Source organism: Mobula hypostoma, chromosome 2, assembly GCF_963921235.1.
Source record: "Mobula hypostoma chromosome 2, sMobHyp1.1, whole genome shotgun sequence".
In the NCBI taxonomy this organism is placed as follows: Eukaryota; Metazoa; Chordata; class Chondrichthyes; order Myliobatiformes; family Myliobatidae; genus Mobula; species Mobula hypostoma.
This window is the reverse complement of record NC_086098.1, coordinates 10,398,456-10,415,432: the sequence shown is the minus strand read 5'-3', so window position 1 is coordinate 10,415,432 and position 16,977 is coordinate 10,398,456. Positions and strand designations below refer to the sequence as shown.

General features: G+C 42.6%; 1 protein-coding gene across 3 annotated transcripts in view; it reads right to left on the bottom strand.

The window, feature by feature from the left end:
- Positions 1–16,977, bottom strand: part of esco2 (establishment of sister chromatid cohesion N-acetyltransferase 2) — a 32,726-nt gene that overhangs the window by 14,111 nt on the left and 1,638 nt on the right. The window contains exons 2-5 of one of the 3 annotated variants that reach the window (XM_063070080.1): positions 10,361–10,427; positions 5,898–6,915; positions 4,858–4,930; positions 2,980–3,037 (exon numbers count right to left, since the gene is read on the bottom strand). In XM_063070080.1, coding sequence (XP_062926150.1) covers positions 2,980–3,037; positions 4,858–4,930; positions 5,898–6,915; positions 10,361–10,413 — 1,202 coding nt within the window. In that variant the 5' untranslated portion in view covers positions 10,414–10,427. Of the gene's footprint in view, positions 1–2,979; positions 3,038–4,857; positions 4,931–5,897; positions 6,916–10,360; positions 10,444–16,977 lie in introns of all 3 variants that reach the window. The other 2 variants (XM_063070098.1, XM_063070090.1) reach the window with 2 other exon arrangements.

Sequence of the window (16,977 nt, the reverse complement as noted above, 5' to 3'; positions counted from 1 at the left end):
ATTCTCCATTTCTATATCCCTCAATTTTGTACACCACATCTTGCCCTATCTTTTTCTCATCTGCTCTAGGGAGAATATACCTAGCTTTTCTAAATTCTCCTTATAAATTAATTGCTTCATCCCAGGCAATATTGCATGCGCAGCTCTCCGTTGAAAAATGATGTCGTATCTGTTAAATAGGGGCCGTGGACAATTCTGATTTGATGGAGACAGATGTGAAATCACAGAGGAACATCTGGAGAAATTTCTGAAACGCCCGTCCGCTGCTGTCGGTACTGTGTGGTCGGGAATCTTTCGGAGGGTAGGCCTCAAAATCCCCGGCCTTGCCTGCTTTTGGCGACCGAGAAAGAGGTTGAATCGCTCGGACAGAGATGGCGCTCAGTACTCGGTGTCGGAGAGCTGATCAGAGCTCGAAGTTTTCGGGTGACTCAGACTCGGATTGTGGTCGGCATGGCAGGGAGAGTTCTTCCTTCTTCCGTCCGTATGAGATGTGGGACATTTGAGAAACTTTGAACTTTACTGTGCTCACGGACTTTCTTCATCAAGTTATGGTATTCTGCACTCTTGTAACTATATGTATAATTATATGGTTTTGTCAGTTTTTTCAGTCTTGGTTTGTCCTGTGTTTTGTGATATCACACTGGAGGAAATAATGTATCTTTTCCTAATGCATGCATTACTAAATGACAATAAAAAGGGATTACGTGTCTTCATAATCTAATATTGTTACTATAGCATGGTGACCATCGTTTACTTGAGCGATGGACACAGAGTCTATAGAAGTGAGGCAAAACAGCAGCGAGGTCATGGAGTCTACAGAAAATACAGAGGAGGAGGTCCTTGCTGTCTTGCGGCAAATTAGGGTGGACAAATTCCCAAGGCCTGACAAGGTGTTCCCTCAGACCCTGTGGGAGGCAAGTACAGAATTTGCAGGAGCCCTAGCAGAGATATTTAAATCATCCTTAGTGACAGGAGAGATACCAAAGGATTAGCGGACAGCCTATGTTGTTACACTGTTTAAGAAAGGCTTTAAGAATAAACCTGGAAAATACAAGCTGATGAACCTGACATCAGTAGTGAGAAAGTTATTGGATGTATTCTAGGGGACTGGACACGAGTATTTAGATAGACAGAGACTGCTTAGGGATAGCCAGCGTAGCTTTGTGTGTGGCAAGTCATGTCTAACCAATATGGAAGAAAGCTTAACCAAGAAAGCAATATGGAAGAAACACTAACCGTAACCCTAATGCAAGCTTCTGGATCCAAGTCATTTTATCTCTCCATCGTACCACCATTTACTTCATCTTCTCATCCCTTCCACCTGGCTGGTGCAATCTGGCCTTCATTCCCTCCCTATCTGGCTCCCACATCACCCACCAGTCTCTGTCTTATCCCCACCCCCTCGTTCTGCATTATATCGGCAATCTTTCCTGGTCCCTCTCAGTACCAATGCAGGGACTTAATCCAAAATGTTAATTTGCTATGTTTGTCTCCATAGGTGCTGTCTGACTTGCTGAATTCTTCCAAGCGTTCTGTTTTTTTCATTGTTTTCAAAGGTTCAAAGGTTAATTTTATTATCAAGGTATGTATGCAGAATATAACTAGGAGAATTATCTTCTCCAGATAGCCACAATACAGAAAACCATAGTAGTTGAAAGAAAGACATCAACACTCCCCACTGCACAAAAAGAAAAAGAAACAAAACTTGCAAACCCCAGCCATAACTCATCATGTCCTGAGTAATCAAGAATCTATCAACCTCTGCCTTAAATATACCGAAAAACATGGCCTCTACAGCCACCTGTGGCAATGAATTCTAGATTCTAGCTAAAGAAATTCCTCCATTCTAAATGAACGTTCCTCTATTCTGAGGCTGTGCCATCTGGTCTTAGACTCCCCTATCATGGGAAACATCCTATCCACATTTACTCTATTGAGGCCTTTCAACAATTGATAGTCAATGCATTTTGGGAAAGCATACAAGGGTAGGGCAGACACATAAAGAGAGGACCCCAGAGAGTGCCGATGAACATAGGGACCTTGGGTTACATGTCCACAAATTCCTCAAAAGTGCCAGTCTAGAAGGATAAACTGGTGAAGAAGGCATATGTAATGGTTGTCCTCATTAGACATTGCATACAGAAGTTGGGACATAATATTACAGCTTTATTAAACATTAAGACAGGAGTGTTGTGTGTAGATCTGGTCACCATCCATGAGGGAAAGAAAATGTGATTGTGCTGAAGAGCATGTAGAGGAGATTTGTCAGTATGCGGCCTGGATTTGAGCATTAAGATTATAAGGAGATATTATATTAGGGTGATAGAATTATGAGGGGGATAGATAGTATTTTTAAAACCCTTGAGTGGGTGGACTAAAAGAGTACATAGGTTTACAAGGCAGAGAATTTAGAGGGGTTTAGGGAGGAAATCCCCTTATAGGTGGAATGTACTGCCTGAGGAGATGTGGAAGGCAACATTTTAAGAGGCTTCCAGATAAGTACTTGAATTTTCTAGATGGTATCAAACACTACAAAACTTAACGCAAGAAAATGAGATTAGCATAGATTGGTGCAAGAGGCGACATAGACACGAGGACCAAATGGCCAGTTTTGGTGCTTTATAACTTCAACACTTTATGACTATAAAGCAAAAAAAATGTACTATTATCGATTTTGCCAAGAAAATTGAAATAAAAAATCTCACCAGTGAGAGACTGCAGAGCTTCTAAATTGAAAAGCTTCGAGTACTCCAGTGCACGATTTGCATAAGACCAGAATGCAGATTGATAATATGTCAGGTAATTAGGAAAGCTAACAGAACATTATGGTTTATTGCTCAGGATAGTACAAAACACATAGGGATTATATAGACAACATCTGAAGTATGATGCACAGTAAAGGTGCTAATATATCAAAGGCGTTGTAGCAGCAGAAGCTTGCTGCCAAGAGTACATACTTGGGCCTGTTGTTAACCATACCTTTTACTGCCAGGACGAGTACTGAAAATGGGGTAGACAGCTGCACTTGACAATAAACCTAAAAGTCGAAAATATGCATTTACAAAGGTGCTTAACTAAGGAATAGCATAATAACAAAACCTAACACTACGACTTCAGTAATGATAATTGCAAGAAATGTATCCTCATATAAGAGGATTTTCAATTAAATTTAAAAACTCAGCTTGAGTTTCAATAGAACTAGAATTTTTCCAACCCACAAAATAGATTTTATTTAAATTATAATTGATCTAATATGAATCCATTCTGATTAAATATTGGGACCCTATATACCTTGTTCATTTAATATTGCTTCATTGCTATCATCTGACATCATTCAACAGTTCTGCACTTAACAGTCCCCAGCCTTCAGCTACTTGGTTATCTTAGTTTCAATTCTGAAATAACAATGTCATTTCTCTTTGTGTCCGACTTCCTCAGGCTTCATGCAACTGTTTACTTGCAGCCATCCCTACAGCTTGACAAAAAATTAGAAATTATATCTTACAATTGTGAATCTACACTTAGTTGGGATTACTCTATACATTGAGTCCATACTACCTCTGATAGGTTCTCATCCATGATATTCATAAGAGAACATAAGAAATAGGAGCAGGAGTTGGCCACCTGGCCCGTTGAGCCTGTTCCGCCATTCAGTAAGATCATGGCTGATCTGGCCATGGGCTCATCTCCATCTACCTGCCTTTTCCCCATATCCTTAATTCCCCTACTATGCAAAAATCTATCCAACCTTGTCTTAAATATCTTTACTGAGCAAGCCTCCGCTGCTTCATTGGACAGAGAATTCCAAACGCATAAGCAGTTCCTCCTCAGCACCATCCTAAATCTACTCCCCAAATTTGTGCCCTAGTTCTAGTCTCGCCCACCAGTGGAATCAACTTTCCTGCCTCTATCTATCCCTTTCATAATTTTATATGTTTCTATAACATCTCCTCTCATTCTTCTGAATTCCAGCGAGTACAGTCCCTGGAGACTCAATCTCTCCTCATAAGTCTAACCCCCTCATCTCTGGAATCAATCTGGTGAACCTCCTCTGCACCACCTCCAAAGCCAGTATATCTTTCCTTAGGTAAGGAGACCAGAACTGCACACAGTACTCCAGGTGCAGCCTCACCAATACCCTATACAGTTAGAGCATAACCTCCTTGCCCTTAAATACAATCCCTCTAGCAATGAAGGCCAACATCCCATTTGCCTTCTTGATAGACTGCTGCACCTGCAAACCAACCTTTTGCGATTCATGCACAAGTACTCCCAAGTCCCTCAGAACAGCAGCATGCTGCAATTTTTTTTTTTACCGTTTAAGTAATAATCTGCTTTTTTATTTTTCCTCCCAAAGTGGATAACCCCATATTACTAACATTGTATTCCATCTGCCAGACCCTTGCCCACTCACTGAACCTATCTATATCTCTGCATCACTTAATGCATCCCTTTCTCGAGTGAAAAATGAAAAATCATATTTCACCCGAGACCAAGGCAAGAATTATCGCAGAGCAACTTTTAGTCCCATTTTATAATTATTGCTGAAAGCTAACACAACAAGGCGCATAGCGGCTAGTGCAACACTATTACAGCTCAGGATATTGGAGTTCAAATCTGGCACCATCTCGAACAAGTTTGTTCATTCTCCCCATGACAGTTTCCTCTGACAGTCCATAGACATACCGGTTAGTAGGTTAATTGGTCATTGTAAATTGTCCTGTGGTTATGCTAGAGTTAAGTAAGTGGGTTGCTGGGCAGTGCGCCTCGCTGAGCCAGAAGGACCTGTTCCTCACTGTATCACTAAATAAACAAAACATTTAACTCCACACTGAGCTCACGAACAAAAAAAATTACCTTCATGTTTTTCAATATTTCCATTCAGGGCTGTTGGCTCTTCTTTCTGCTCCAAAACACCAGTATTTTCACTCTTTTAACACATGAGATAAAATAGAGGTAAACAAAGCAATTTTCATTTATAAAAAGTATGTACTTGAGCACTCTCAGGTGTAGAATTTATGATTTGATCAGGATATAAGGTGGCCAAAGGTGCATTGCAAGAACAAATTCAAATTCTAATACATTCCCATCGCTGTCTGTAAAGAGTCTGTACATTCTCCCTGTGATGGCGTGGGTTTCCTCCCACATTTCAAAGACATACCAGCTGGTAAGTTAATTGGTCATTGTAAATTGTCCTGTGATTAGGCTAGGATTAAATCGGGGAATTGCTGGGCAGTGTGGCTCGAAGGTGTGGACGGGTCTGTTCCGCACTGTACGTCAATAAATAATCGCTTTGACAGAACAGAACCAAATGGAAAGCTATGGTAATTAGCATCTGTCCAAACTCAAGCATAAATTCTGGCCCACGAACTTGGAGCTGTCAGCTTTCATTTCACTTTTCTGTACTTATGACTCAATACAAGTAGAAAAACATCACCTTTTCCAGCGCCACAGTAGAGCAGTGGTTAGCACGATGCTATTGCAGCCCAGGGCGCTCCAGAGTTCAATTCCGCTCCACTCTGTAACGAGTCTCTGTACATCCTCCCAGTGGAATGAATGCGAGAGATTTCTCTGGGTGCCCCAGTTTTACTTCTACAGTCCGAAGGTGTACTGTGTAGATTAACTGGTCTTTGTAAATTGCCCTGTGATCACGGTTACTTGGGTTTGTCAGGGGTTGCTGGTGCAGTGGGGCTAAAGGAGCCAGAAGGGCCTACTCCATGCTTTATTGCTAAACAAATACAAAACACTGCCCATTCAGCAAGTTGCTGTAATTACACAAGAAAATCCCCAACGTGTCATACATCCCTCGTGAGCCACATAAGAATTGTAGGTAAAGACTTACTAAATACAGTACAAGTTTATAAAAGCCAAAATGTTACAGAAAATGTAAGCCTTACTTCTGTTGTCGAACCTTTCTGTTGCAGTGCTTTTTCCATGGTTACCAAAACTGGACAACTGGATTGTTTCAATTCTATTTTCTGAACTACCACCCTCAACTCTGTGGTAGGCAAAGCTCTGAGTACACCGGCAGGTAGTTGTGCAGATGTTTCGACTCTTTTTTGCTTATTTGGTTCAGTTTTCATTTTAAAGTTGTTGCCATTAACCTCATCATTCAATTTATTGCTGTAATCGCCCAGAGGAAGACCTTTCTGATCAGACACTTCATCATTGCTCTTACTTTGGATTCTGCAATCAGATGAAATTGCTTTGTTGTCTGGAAGACTCTTTTTGAACAAAGGCTGACTTTTTCTGCCGGTAGAAAAGAAAGCTGCTCCTTTCTGTATTTTAGGTCTTTGCTGTACCTTCAAACCATTTATTTTTGAATTAAAAGTCAGTATTTTGGTCTTAGATCCATAAAACACACTTTCCTTCAGATGGGTCTGTTTTGAAATGACATCAGATTCAACTTCGTTCTTATTCATCTGCGATTTCTTTGAATCAAATGGAATTTTAGAAATTGGAACCTTAGACAGGTTTTCTTTTATTTTCAAGCGTTTCTTTGCTTGAGATTTTTTACTTTCTATTTCAGATGGTTGAGTTGCAGTGACAGACTTGGAAAGGCTATTCCGACTGATCAATTTTCTTTCGAGGGGGATGAGATACAGCTGCTTTTCCTTCTTGTAAAAAGTCTTTGGAGATACACCAGAATTATGTGCAGTGTCCTTTCCATTGGAGATCAGTCTAGAGATTTCCTGGGAATCATCTTGTTCTTCATCAATAGACATATGTAGCAAGGCACAGTTTTCAAAATGATTTTCTTTACCATGACAATCATTTTTAGAATATAGTAACTTTGATGAGGTTCTTAACTTAGGTGATGATATTTTTAATGAACAATCAACATTATCAAAATTAAGTATTCTTTTTCTTGCCGGCATTCCCGTTACTGCAGAGTTGATGGGAGTATAATCGTGACTGTAAATACAGATAAACATAAATTAGCATTTTACTGCAAATCTTTACAACATTAAATTCAATCAGTGATTTCATTTTACAATAAAGCAATTTAGACCACAAGATATAGGTGTAGAATTAAGCCATTTGGCCCATCAAGTCTGCTCCACCATCGTGGCTGATCCATTTTCCCTCTCAGCCCCAATCTCCTGCCTTCTCCCCGTATCCTTTGATGCCCTGACTAATCAAGAACCTACCTCTGCCTTAAATATACCCAATGACTTGAACTCTACAGCCGCCAGTGGCAACAAATTCCACAGATCCACCACTCTCTGGCTAAAGAAATTCCTACTCGTCTCTGTTCTAGATGGACATCCTCTATTTTGAGGCTGTGGCCTCTTGTCAGAGACTCCCCCACCATAGGGTACATCCCCTCCCGCATTTCCATCATTTACTTCCAGCAGCAACTTACCTTAGTAACAGCTGAACTGTAAGCAGTAATAGCAGAGCAGTGCTGTACTGTTTTATGACCCGTGAATAGTAGAGTCATAGAAAAGCACAGCATAGAAACAGGCCCTTCTAGTCTATGCCAAACTATTTAAGTGGTGCAAGGTGAACTGTATATGGATATCTCATCAGGAGAAACAACCAAATCTACTTAAAATGTAAAATGAATTTACACTTCTACATGTACATCTCTACATCACTGTGATGTAGCACTAATATATAATCTCCATTCTTTTGGCAAAAGTCTTACAGCCATCCAACTCATCTAACCTAGACACTAATTTAAATAAATCTTTCCAAGCCAAACTTTAAAAAAGTAGCTGAATACAAGGACCTAAAAAGCATCACATAAACAATCCAAGTTACTTCTCTTCAGCCAGTCAGTGCAACCTTGATACTACAGTTTTGCAACACCAGATTGATCACTTTGCACCAAAACTATCTTTTTTTGTTCTCATTATGTTCTTGTAAAAAGAAAAGATTAATTATTTTAGTGAATCCTGCCATTATGGTGCTGTGCCTGTGCAGTTTTTCATTGTACCTGTGCATTGAATTGATTTCATTACTTACATCCTTCATATACACGAGGAGTAAAAATCTTTACGTTACATCTCCATCTAAATGTGCAATTATAGTAATTTATAATAAATAGCACATACAACAATACAGTCAATATAACATAGAAATACTGTTGTATCAGCATGAATTAATCAGTCCGATGGCCTGGTGGAAGAAGTTGTCCCGGAGCCTGTTGGTCCTGGCATGTGACAATAAACTCAACCGTGACTATGATGTGCCTCTTTGAGGCAGAGCCTCCTATAGGTACATGGGCTGTGCCTCTAACGTACTTGGTGGAATCTACTACTACCTGCAGCTTCTTGCATTCAAATCGCTCACCATACCACGATCCAACCAGTCAGGATAATTTCAACAGTACGACTGTAGAAGTTCATTAGTGTTCTGTTAACCTCCTCAGAAAGCAAAGGTGTTGGCACAGTTTCTTTGAATAGAATAGATAAAACCACCCTTTTCTAATACATTTGAGCACATCGTTCAATCTTTTCTCATCAATTGGGTAGCAGAGTTCATTGGAAATAATTCACACAAAGTTAATAACAACAGATCAAATACTTAATTTTATATTAGATTAAAGACTGAAAGATTTTACGTTTTTGGCAATGAGCGAGATCAATAAAGACGCAGCAAATTCCATTTAGCCTAGAACAGATATACGGTATCGTGCAAATGTCTTTAGAGACTTTAACACCTTTGCACAGTACTGTTGTAATTTTATGCATTGCACTGTACTGCTGCAAAAAAAAGTGATGACATATGTGAGTGATAATAAAGCCTGTTAGAAACAATATAGCTTAAACAACAGGAATTCTGCAGATGCTGGAAATTCAAGCAACACACATCAAAGTTGCTGGTGAAGCTTCCCCACATTCAATTTCAGGCACTTCAAATGTTAACTTCACTGAAGAATTTCTCTTGTTGTGATGTGTTACTTTTGAAGGGGGCTCATAGTCACAAATTCTATGATTATTCAGCTTTCTCTTCATCAGGCAATCAGGTAAAGGCGTGACCATATTAGCATGAACTGCTCCACTGCAGTGATCAAAAAAAAAGAGCCAAGGAAGCACTGGGAAAATGACAGAGATATACTCAGTGGCCACTTTATTAGGTACATCTGTACACATGCTCGTTAATGCAAATATCTAATCAGCCAATCAAGTGGCAGCAAATTAATGCATAAAAGCATACAGACATTGTCAAGATCAGTAGTCCCCAACCTCCGGGCCGCGGACCAATACATTGCCGCGAAGAATGCAGTGGTGCAGCGGTGGTCAGAACGCACCCAGCACATCTTTAAGATAAAAGCAGAAATAAACAAGCTAATTAATTAGGTTTTTAAACGCAAACAACAGGAATTCTGCAGATGCTGGAAATTCAAGCAACACACATGCCTGGCCTGCTGCGTTCACCAGCAACTTTGATGTGTGTTGCTGTTAATTAATTAGGTGCCGGGTGGCATTAAAGATGTGCTGGGTGCATTCCTACTACCGCTGCACCACTGCATTCCTCTCGACAATGTATCAGTCAGCGGCCCGGAGGTTGGGGACCACTGGTCAAGATGTTCAGTTGTCTTTGAAATTATTTTGACTGTTGGTGCCAGATGGGATGGTTTGAGTATCTCAAAAACTGATCTCCTGGGATTTTCATGCACAGTCTCTAGAGTTTACAGAGAATGATGGGAAAAAAAACCAGCAGAATATCCAATGAGCGACAGTTCTGTAGACAAAAATGCCTTATTAATGAGAGTGGTCAGACTGGTTCAAGCTGACAGGCAGGCATCAGTAACTCATAACTATGCCTTACAACCGTGGCGTGCAGAAGAGCTTCTGTGCACGCAGGAAATACTGAAACTTGAAGTCTACGGGCTATAGTAACAGAAGACCACAAACATACAGAAACACATTCAGAGAGCACTTTACTCGGGACCTCCTGAACCCAGAAGTGGCCTCTGAATGTATATAAGAACAACTTCAGAAATGTAAGTTATTTCTACAAGGACTAAAAAAAAGGCAGTCTTTGTTTTTTTATTGAAATGTATAACAGCAGACTTTGAAAAACAGAATACATTGAATTTTTCCAGATGTGGAAAGGAACAAAATTAAAGGCAATAATGTTTGATGGTTACTAATAAATTAAGCAAAGCAACCAATCAGAGGGCATTGATGACATTGATTCCAGAAAACAACATGAGGAGAGTCCAATATCAGATTAAATAACTGAGAAAAAAGATACAAGTATATTTACAGATATCATTGGATAATATTGATAAAATAAAAGGAAAAGAGGTGAGGCTTGAATAGCTCTCACCTCTTGAAATGCTAAGTAGCTTCTCTATTTGCAGAATATTCAATGTAAAAATAAACTTTAAAAAAAAACAGCTTACCCATCATCTGTAAAAGAACTACATTTCCTCTTTCTTGGTGTGAGTTCAGACATTTTTTTCTTGAAAACTGAAAAAAATTAAAACTAAAGATTGTATTACTACTTACTTACATAATCAGAAGCAGTTGGGAAGAAGCAGTGAAGATAACTTTATTATGTATACTAACCCATTCAGTTCCACTGTGTACCGTCTATAATATACAAAAAGTCAATAATTTGCATAATTACTTAACAAGGTACGATAATTGCCAAACCAGAGAGTAATTACGAAAGGCATGAAAAAAATTGCAGAATATTAAAAAAAAATCAATAACTAAGCAACACACATCAAAGTTGCTGGTGAACGCAGCAGGCCAGGCAGCATCTCTAGGAAGAGGTACAGTCGACGTTTCAGGCTGAGACTCTTCGTCAGGACTGGCGAATCAATAAATAAAATAGGTGAGTTACATGGGGTAAAGGTGGCCAATGCAACTCCCTTGAAAGCAACTAAAGATGATAAAGAGAAAGATTGGGGGGAGGGGAAGGGAGAGAACTGGTTGAATCATGAAGGGGAGGGGGGTGGGTGTGTTTTTCTTGGCCCCAAGATGTCAGTGCTTAATTTTTCCTCATGGATGCTGCCTGACCTGCTGAGTACCTCCAGCATCTGCAGATATTCTCGTGTTTGTGGTTGAACCATTGATTTTCATTAGTATTTGCAATAGGGTACATGCTGGAAAAATTAATACTAAATACTATTAATAGTAGTAATACTATTACTACCGTATTAATATTAATACTATGGGTCTCATATTGCAAAATTATGGTAATAAAGGAACTAATGTTGACAGAATGACAAATCTCAAGGACTGGATGGATTCAGTCACAGGATTTTATGGGAGGTATCTGGGAAAATGCATCATGATCTAACTACAACTTTGAAAGATCTCAATTCACTTAAAGCATAAAACAGTACAGCACAATACAGGTGCGTGTGTCAATCATCTTGTGCCAACCTTTTAATAAACTCCGAGATTAAACTAACCCTTTTCTTTAATATAGTCTGCCATTTTTCTTTCACCCATGTTTATTTGTCTCTCAAATGTCCCTAATATATCTGCCTCTACCACCACGTCTGGCAACCCATTTCACACACACACCACTCCATAAAAAACCTACCTCAGTCCAGGAACAGCCCTACACAATATGTGTGAGAGTTTTCCATACAAGGAAAAAGGTTTGCGAAATGTTGAATGCAGCGCTGAATAAGAAATTGGGGAACAAAATGTGGCCACTAGGGGGAACCTGGGATATTACCTCGTGAACAAGCAGTAAATGTAATATGGAAAAAGAACTGTGAAAAGAAGTGCAAATTGCTGATAGAGGAATGGACGGATAAGGCAGATGTAAAGTGGAACAGTACATTATTAGCAAGTTGGAGGAATAATGCTTGTGACAAAGGGATGTACGGCAGAAGGAACACCAAAAAGTCGGGAGACGCGAAAAGTGGAGTGTGAATGGGTGCCGAAAACGAGAGCAGGAAAAACGACATAAGCAAACCAAGACCGGCCTAGATAGGAGAGAAGGGCAGGATCATCAGTCTAAAGTTCAAACTAATAGGGAAACAAGGGATCCTGAACCCATATCTGGCATACCGACCCCGTTTGAGGACCGTGACCGCGATGAGGAATGGACACCCACCATACACCCCCCCCCACCTTATCAGGGTCCAAGTGCACCCAGTGCTCCCGAACCCCAATCCTCCCGGTATTCAGATATGGTGACCGCCGAGGTAAAACAGCGGCAGCAGGGAAGGGGATGCTCCCTGAGATCCAGGAAAGGAATAACGAGGATTATTCTGAGACAGGGAGGGAAGAATCCAATAAATCCCCAGAGTTAATGGCTCTACAAAGACAATTGCCCACCCGAATGCTGCCCAATCCATGAGCAGCAGAGGGGGGACAGCTCTCAGTAATTCCTGTGTATGCACCCTGGAAGCCTCAAGAAATGATAATGATCATGAATCAGGCCCCAGATAGAAAAGAAGAACCAGCACAGTTTGCTCAGTATGTTCGCAGTACTATGCAAATGTATAATGTGACCCAGCAAGATTTATTCAGTCTCTCTGCATGATTCTCTCAGTTGATGAGGGGCAGAAATGGAAGGCAGAATTAAGACATCAAACCTATCAGGAGTTACAGGCGGGAATTCATAATGAGAATGAACAGATCATTCAAGTCTTGGAGGGGGCTCTCCAACAACCTGTAAACATCACTAAAGTACCTGAATGCAAACCTAAGCCTGGGGAATCGGGACCTGACTATTGGGAGTGATTTGTGGCCTGCTACAACACTTTTGCAGGAGAACAAGCCTTTAATAATGGGAGCAACATACATCAAAGTTGCTGGTGAACGCAACAGGCCAGGCAGCATCTATAGGAAGAGGCGCAGTCGACGTTTCAGGCCGAGACCCTTCGTCAGGACTAACTGAAGGAAGAGTGAGTAAGGGATTTGAAAGCTGGAGGGGGAGGGGGAGATGCAAAATGATAGGAGAAGACAGGAGGGGGAGGGATAGAGCCGAGAGCTGGACAGGTGATAGGCAAAAGGGATACGAGAGGATCATGGGACAGGAGATCCGGGAAGAAAGACGGGGGGGGGGACCCAGAGGATGGGCAAGGGGTATATTCAGAGAGACAGAGGGAGAAAAAGGAGAGTGAGAGAAAGAATGTGTGCATAAAAAGGAGTAACAGCTGGGGTACGAGGGGGAGGTGGGGCCTAGCGGAAGTTAGAGAAGTCAATGTTCATGCCATCAGGTTGGAGGCTACCCAGACGGAATATAAGGTGTTGTTCCTCCAACCTGAGTGTGGCTTCATCTTTACAGTAGAGGAGGCCGTGGATAGACATGTCAGAATGGGAATGGGATGTGGAATTAAAATGTGTGGCCACTGGGAGATCCTGCTTTCTCTGGCGGACAGAGCGTAGATGTTCAGCAAAGCGGTCTCCCAGTCTGCGTCGGGTCTCACCAATATATAAAAGGCCACATCGGGAGCACCGGACGCAGTATATCACCCCAGTCGACTCACAGGTGAAGTGATGCCTCACCTGGAAGGACTGTTTGGGGCCCTGAATGGTGGTAAGGGAGGAAGTGTAAGGGCATGTGTAGCACTTGTTCCGCTTACACGGATAAGTGCCAGGAGGGAGATCAGTGGGGAGGGATGGGGGGGACGAATGGACAAGGGAGTTGTGTAGGGAGCGATCCCTGCGGAATGCAGAGAGAGGGGGGGAGGGAAAGATGTGCTTAGTGGTGGGATCCCGTTGGAGGTGGCAGAAGTTACGGAGAATACTTCTCTAACTTCCGCTAGGCCCCACCTCCCCCTCGTACCCCAGCTGTTACTCCTTTTTATGCACACATTCTTTCTCTCACTCTCCTTTTTCTCCCTCTGCCCCTCTGAATATACCTCTTGCCCATCCTCTGGGTCACCCCCCCCCGTCTTTCTCCCTAGGCCTCCTGTCCCATGATCCTCTCGTATCCCCTTTTGCCTATCACCTGTCCAGCTCTCAGCTCTATCCCTCCCCCTCCTGTCTTCTCCTATCATTTTGCATCTCCCCCTCCAGCTTTCAAATCCCTTACTCACTCTTCCTTCAGTTAGTCCTGACGAAGGGTCTCGGCCTGAAACGTCGACTGCGCCTCTTCCTATAGATGCTGCTTGGCCTGCTGCGTTCACCAGCAACTTTGATGTATGTTGCTTGAATTTCCAGCATCTGCAGAATTCCTGTTGTTTACCTTTAATAATGGGAATCCATCCCCCCAGTTTAATGCCTTACTGCTCCAATGTTAACCAAGTTAGCCAACATGATTAAAACAAATAATATGGATTAGCCTGACAATGACCGAAATCGAATGCGACGAGCTTTGACATATTAGGACCCAGTTTTCGAATCCCGATCAACCTCTAAGGGAACTAATATTAAAGGTGAATATGTTTAGCGGGAAGAAGGATGCGAGCGGGCTATATCTGGGGATCAGAAATGGGAACAAAAACCTACCAAGGGACAGGTGGGGACAACTTGTCTAGAAAGTAACAGGCAAGGTCGCTTCCTGCCATGAGTACCACCCCTCAGGAAGAGCCCAATATAATATCATAAGTTGCTGGAATTCCAATTCCGTTTATGATTGAGATGGGGGTAACCACATCCACACTCGATCAGGAAATAGCATTAGAAAAGGGATTCCAGCTATCAGACGCTACAATCACTCTGTCTGGGTTCGAAGGCACGGAACGTACCCAGTCATTGCAGGTAGAATTCCAGGGGGACCCAGTGTGAGGTTTCATTTACAGCCACCACCCGTCTGGGATGTAATCTAGCAGGGAGAGGCTTGCTCTGTCTGTTGGAAGTCAAGATTCTATGCACAGACAAGGGTATCACCCTGGGACTTGTGAATAACCGAGGGCTTCTCCAGTTACCGACCCTTCCAGTGGTGGGCACTTAACCCGGACTCCACTTCGTTTGGACCCCCTCTGCCAGTGGTCGACCCCATGTGACCCTGTGCTATGACTCTACGGGGTGCAACACTGAGGAAAGTCAATATTATGCACCGCTCGAAGGACAGAAGTTCCCAGTCACAGTGATTGGAGAGATTAAAGGAAGAGAGGGCAGTGCATTACTGGCTGAAGTTCCGGATTTCCTTTGGCGACAGACAGGACTGGTGGTTCCCCATTCCACCATTAGGGTTTGCCCTGGGTTCAAGCCAAAGAGCCTAGGGTTTCTTGCCTACATGCTGACGAAATAAGCCTCCAGCACCAAGGGAGACTGGCAAGATTTGCCCGCAGGCCAACTCCAATACTGGAAGGTGTCTGAGGTGAAGATGAGACATCTGGTAAGACACTCTTTTAATATTGACTGAACCCAAGACGTTGTACCCCATCTCTGGGCAATTTCAGGCCACGAAGTCGGCCGCACCAACTGCGCCCCCGCCCCCCATCCGGATCACCGTGAAAGGAGGACAGACTCTCCCATCCATTCCGCAATACCCCCTCAAGCCCGAGGCAACGTTTTATGAGGATGGAAGCTCTTTTGTGGATCCAGCAGGAAAACAATAGTGATGGACAGTGAAGTAAGCCTCTTTTGAAGCAGCTGTCTCCGCCCAGAAAGCCAAGTTGTTTGCTCTGACTTGTGCCTGTATCCTAGCAACAGACAAAAGTGCCAACATTTACACAGACTCCCGTTATGCATTTGGAATTGTACATGACTATGCAGCTCTCTGGGAACATGGGGATTCCAGACTTCCTCTGGCCACCCCATTAGTAATGCCACCTTTGTACTCAATGCTCTACAGCTACCTCAAGTTATGGTCATTATTAAATGTGCGGCCCACATCCGCTTGCCCCACCAGGTCACTAAAGGCAATGTTAGCAGATTAGACAGTGAAAAGTGCAGCACAATCCACAGTAGTTGTAGTCCCCTTGGGTTCCAAGACTTAAGCAGAATGGGTTTGCCAGACATGCGGGAGGTACATATTTTTCAGGGGGACACCGCTGAGGAGGAGTGCAAACTGTGGTCCCAGATGGGGTGCCAGAAAGACCCTGACCTATGTTTTTGGATCACCCTAGCGGGACAGGTTTGTGCTCCTACACAGTTTTTAACCAATATTGGTTGAGTATATACATAATTGTACACATTTGGAAAAGGAGGGAATGGTTGGTAACCTGTATCCTGCACACCGGGTACAACTCCCTTGCCAGGTGGACCTTTTTCATGTCTACAAGTTGAATTTATTGAATTACCTAGAGTACATTGCTATAGATACTGCTTAGTTATTATAGATGTGTTTAATAGATGGACTGAAGCTATTCCAACTACCAATAATATTGCTATGAGTTGTGAAGGTATTATTATGGGAAACAATTCCCAGGTACAGCCTGCCAGAGACGCTGAGCTCTGACAATGGCTCACACTTTGTGGTGAAAGTAAACGAAGGGGTATGTAACGAACTAGCTATCAAGCAACAATTCCACTGTGTACACCACCCACGGGCTGCTGGCATAGTGGAGAAAGCCAATGGCACTCTGAAGCGTAAAGGGGAAGAGATGGGAAAATATATATATGCCAACTAACCAAAATTTTCCAAGCATTACATTCACAGGTACAACAGGCTACAAGGAAGAGAGCTACCCCGCAGAGAGGAGTGACTATCCCACCATAGAACCTGGGAATTTTGTCCTGGTCAAGAACTGGGATCGAGGGAAACTTAGACCTCAGTGGAGAAGACCATATCAGGTGTAACTGACCACTCCCACGGCTGTGAAACTGAAGGGGCAATCTCGGTGGATACATCAAATAGATTGCAACCGTGTTACTGCAGGAACTGAGAAGAAGGACTCTTGGACTAAAGGAAAATGTATTGGTTGATAGTGGTGTTTGTGCTTATGCCTTGAGAGGACTCACCCCAGCATCCGGGGACCCCCATGACAACACCGTTCTCTCTGTCACACCTATGCCAAACAGGTAGAACTAGGGGCCTGCTGGGTTTGTTCCGAAATTCCGCAGCATGGTAAAACTATGATCCCAATGTTGGTAATCCCACTCAACCAGTGAGGAATTTTCAGCCTGGGCTTTCTCAAATAACACCCGGGGAAGTGAG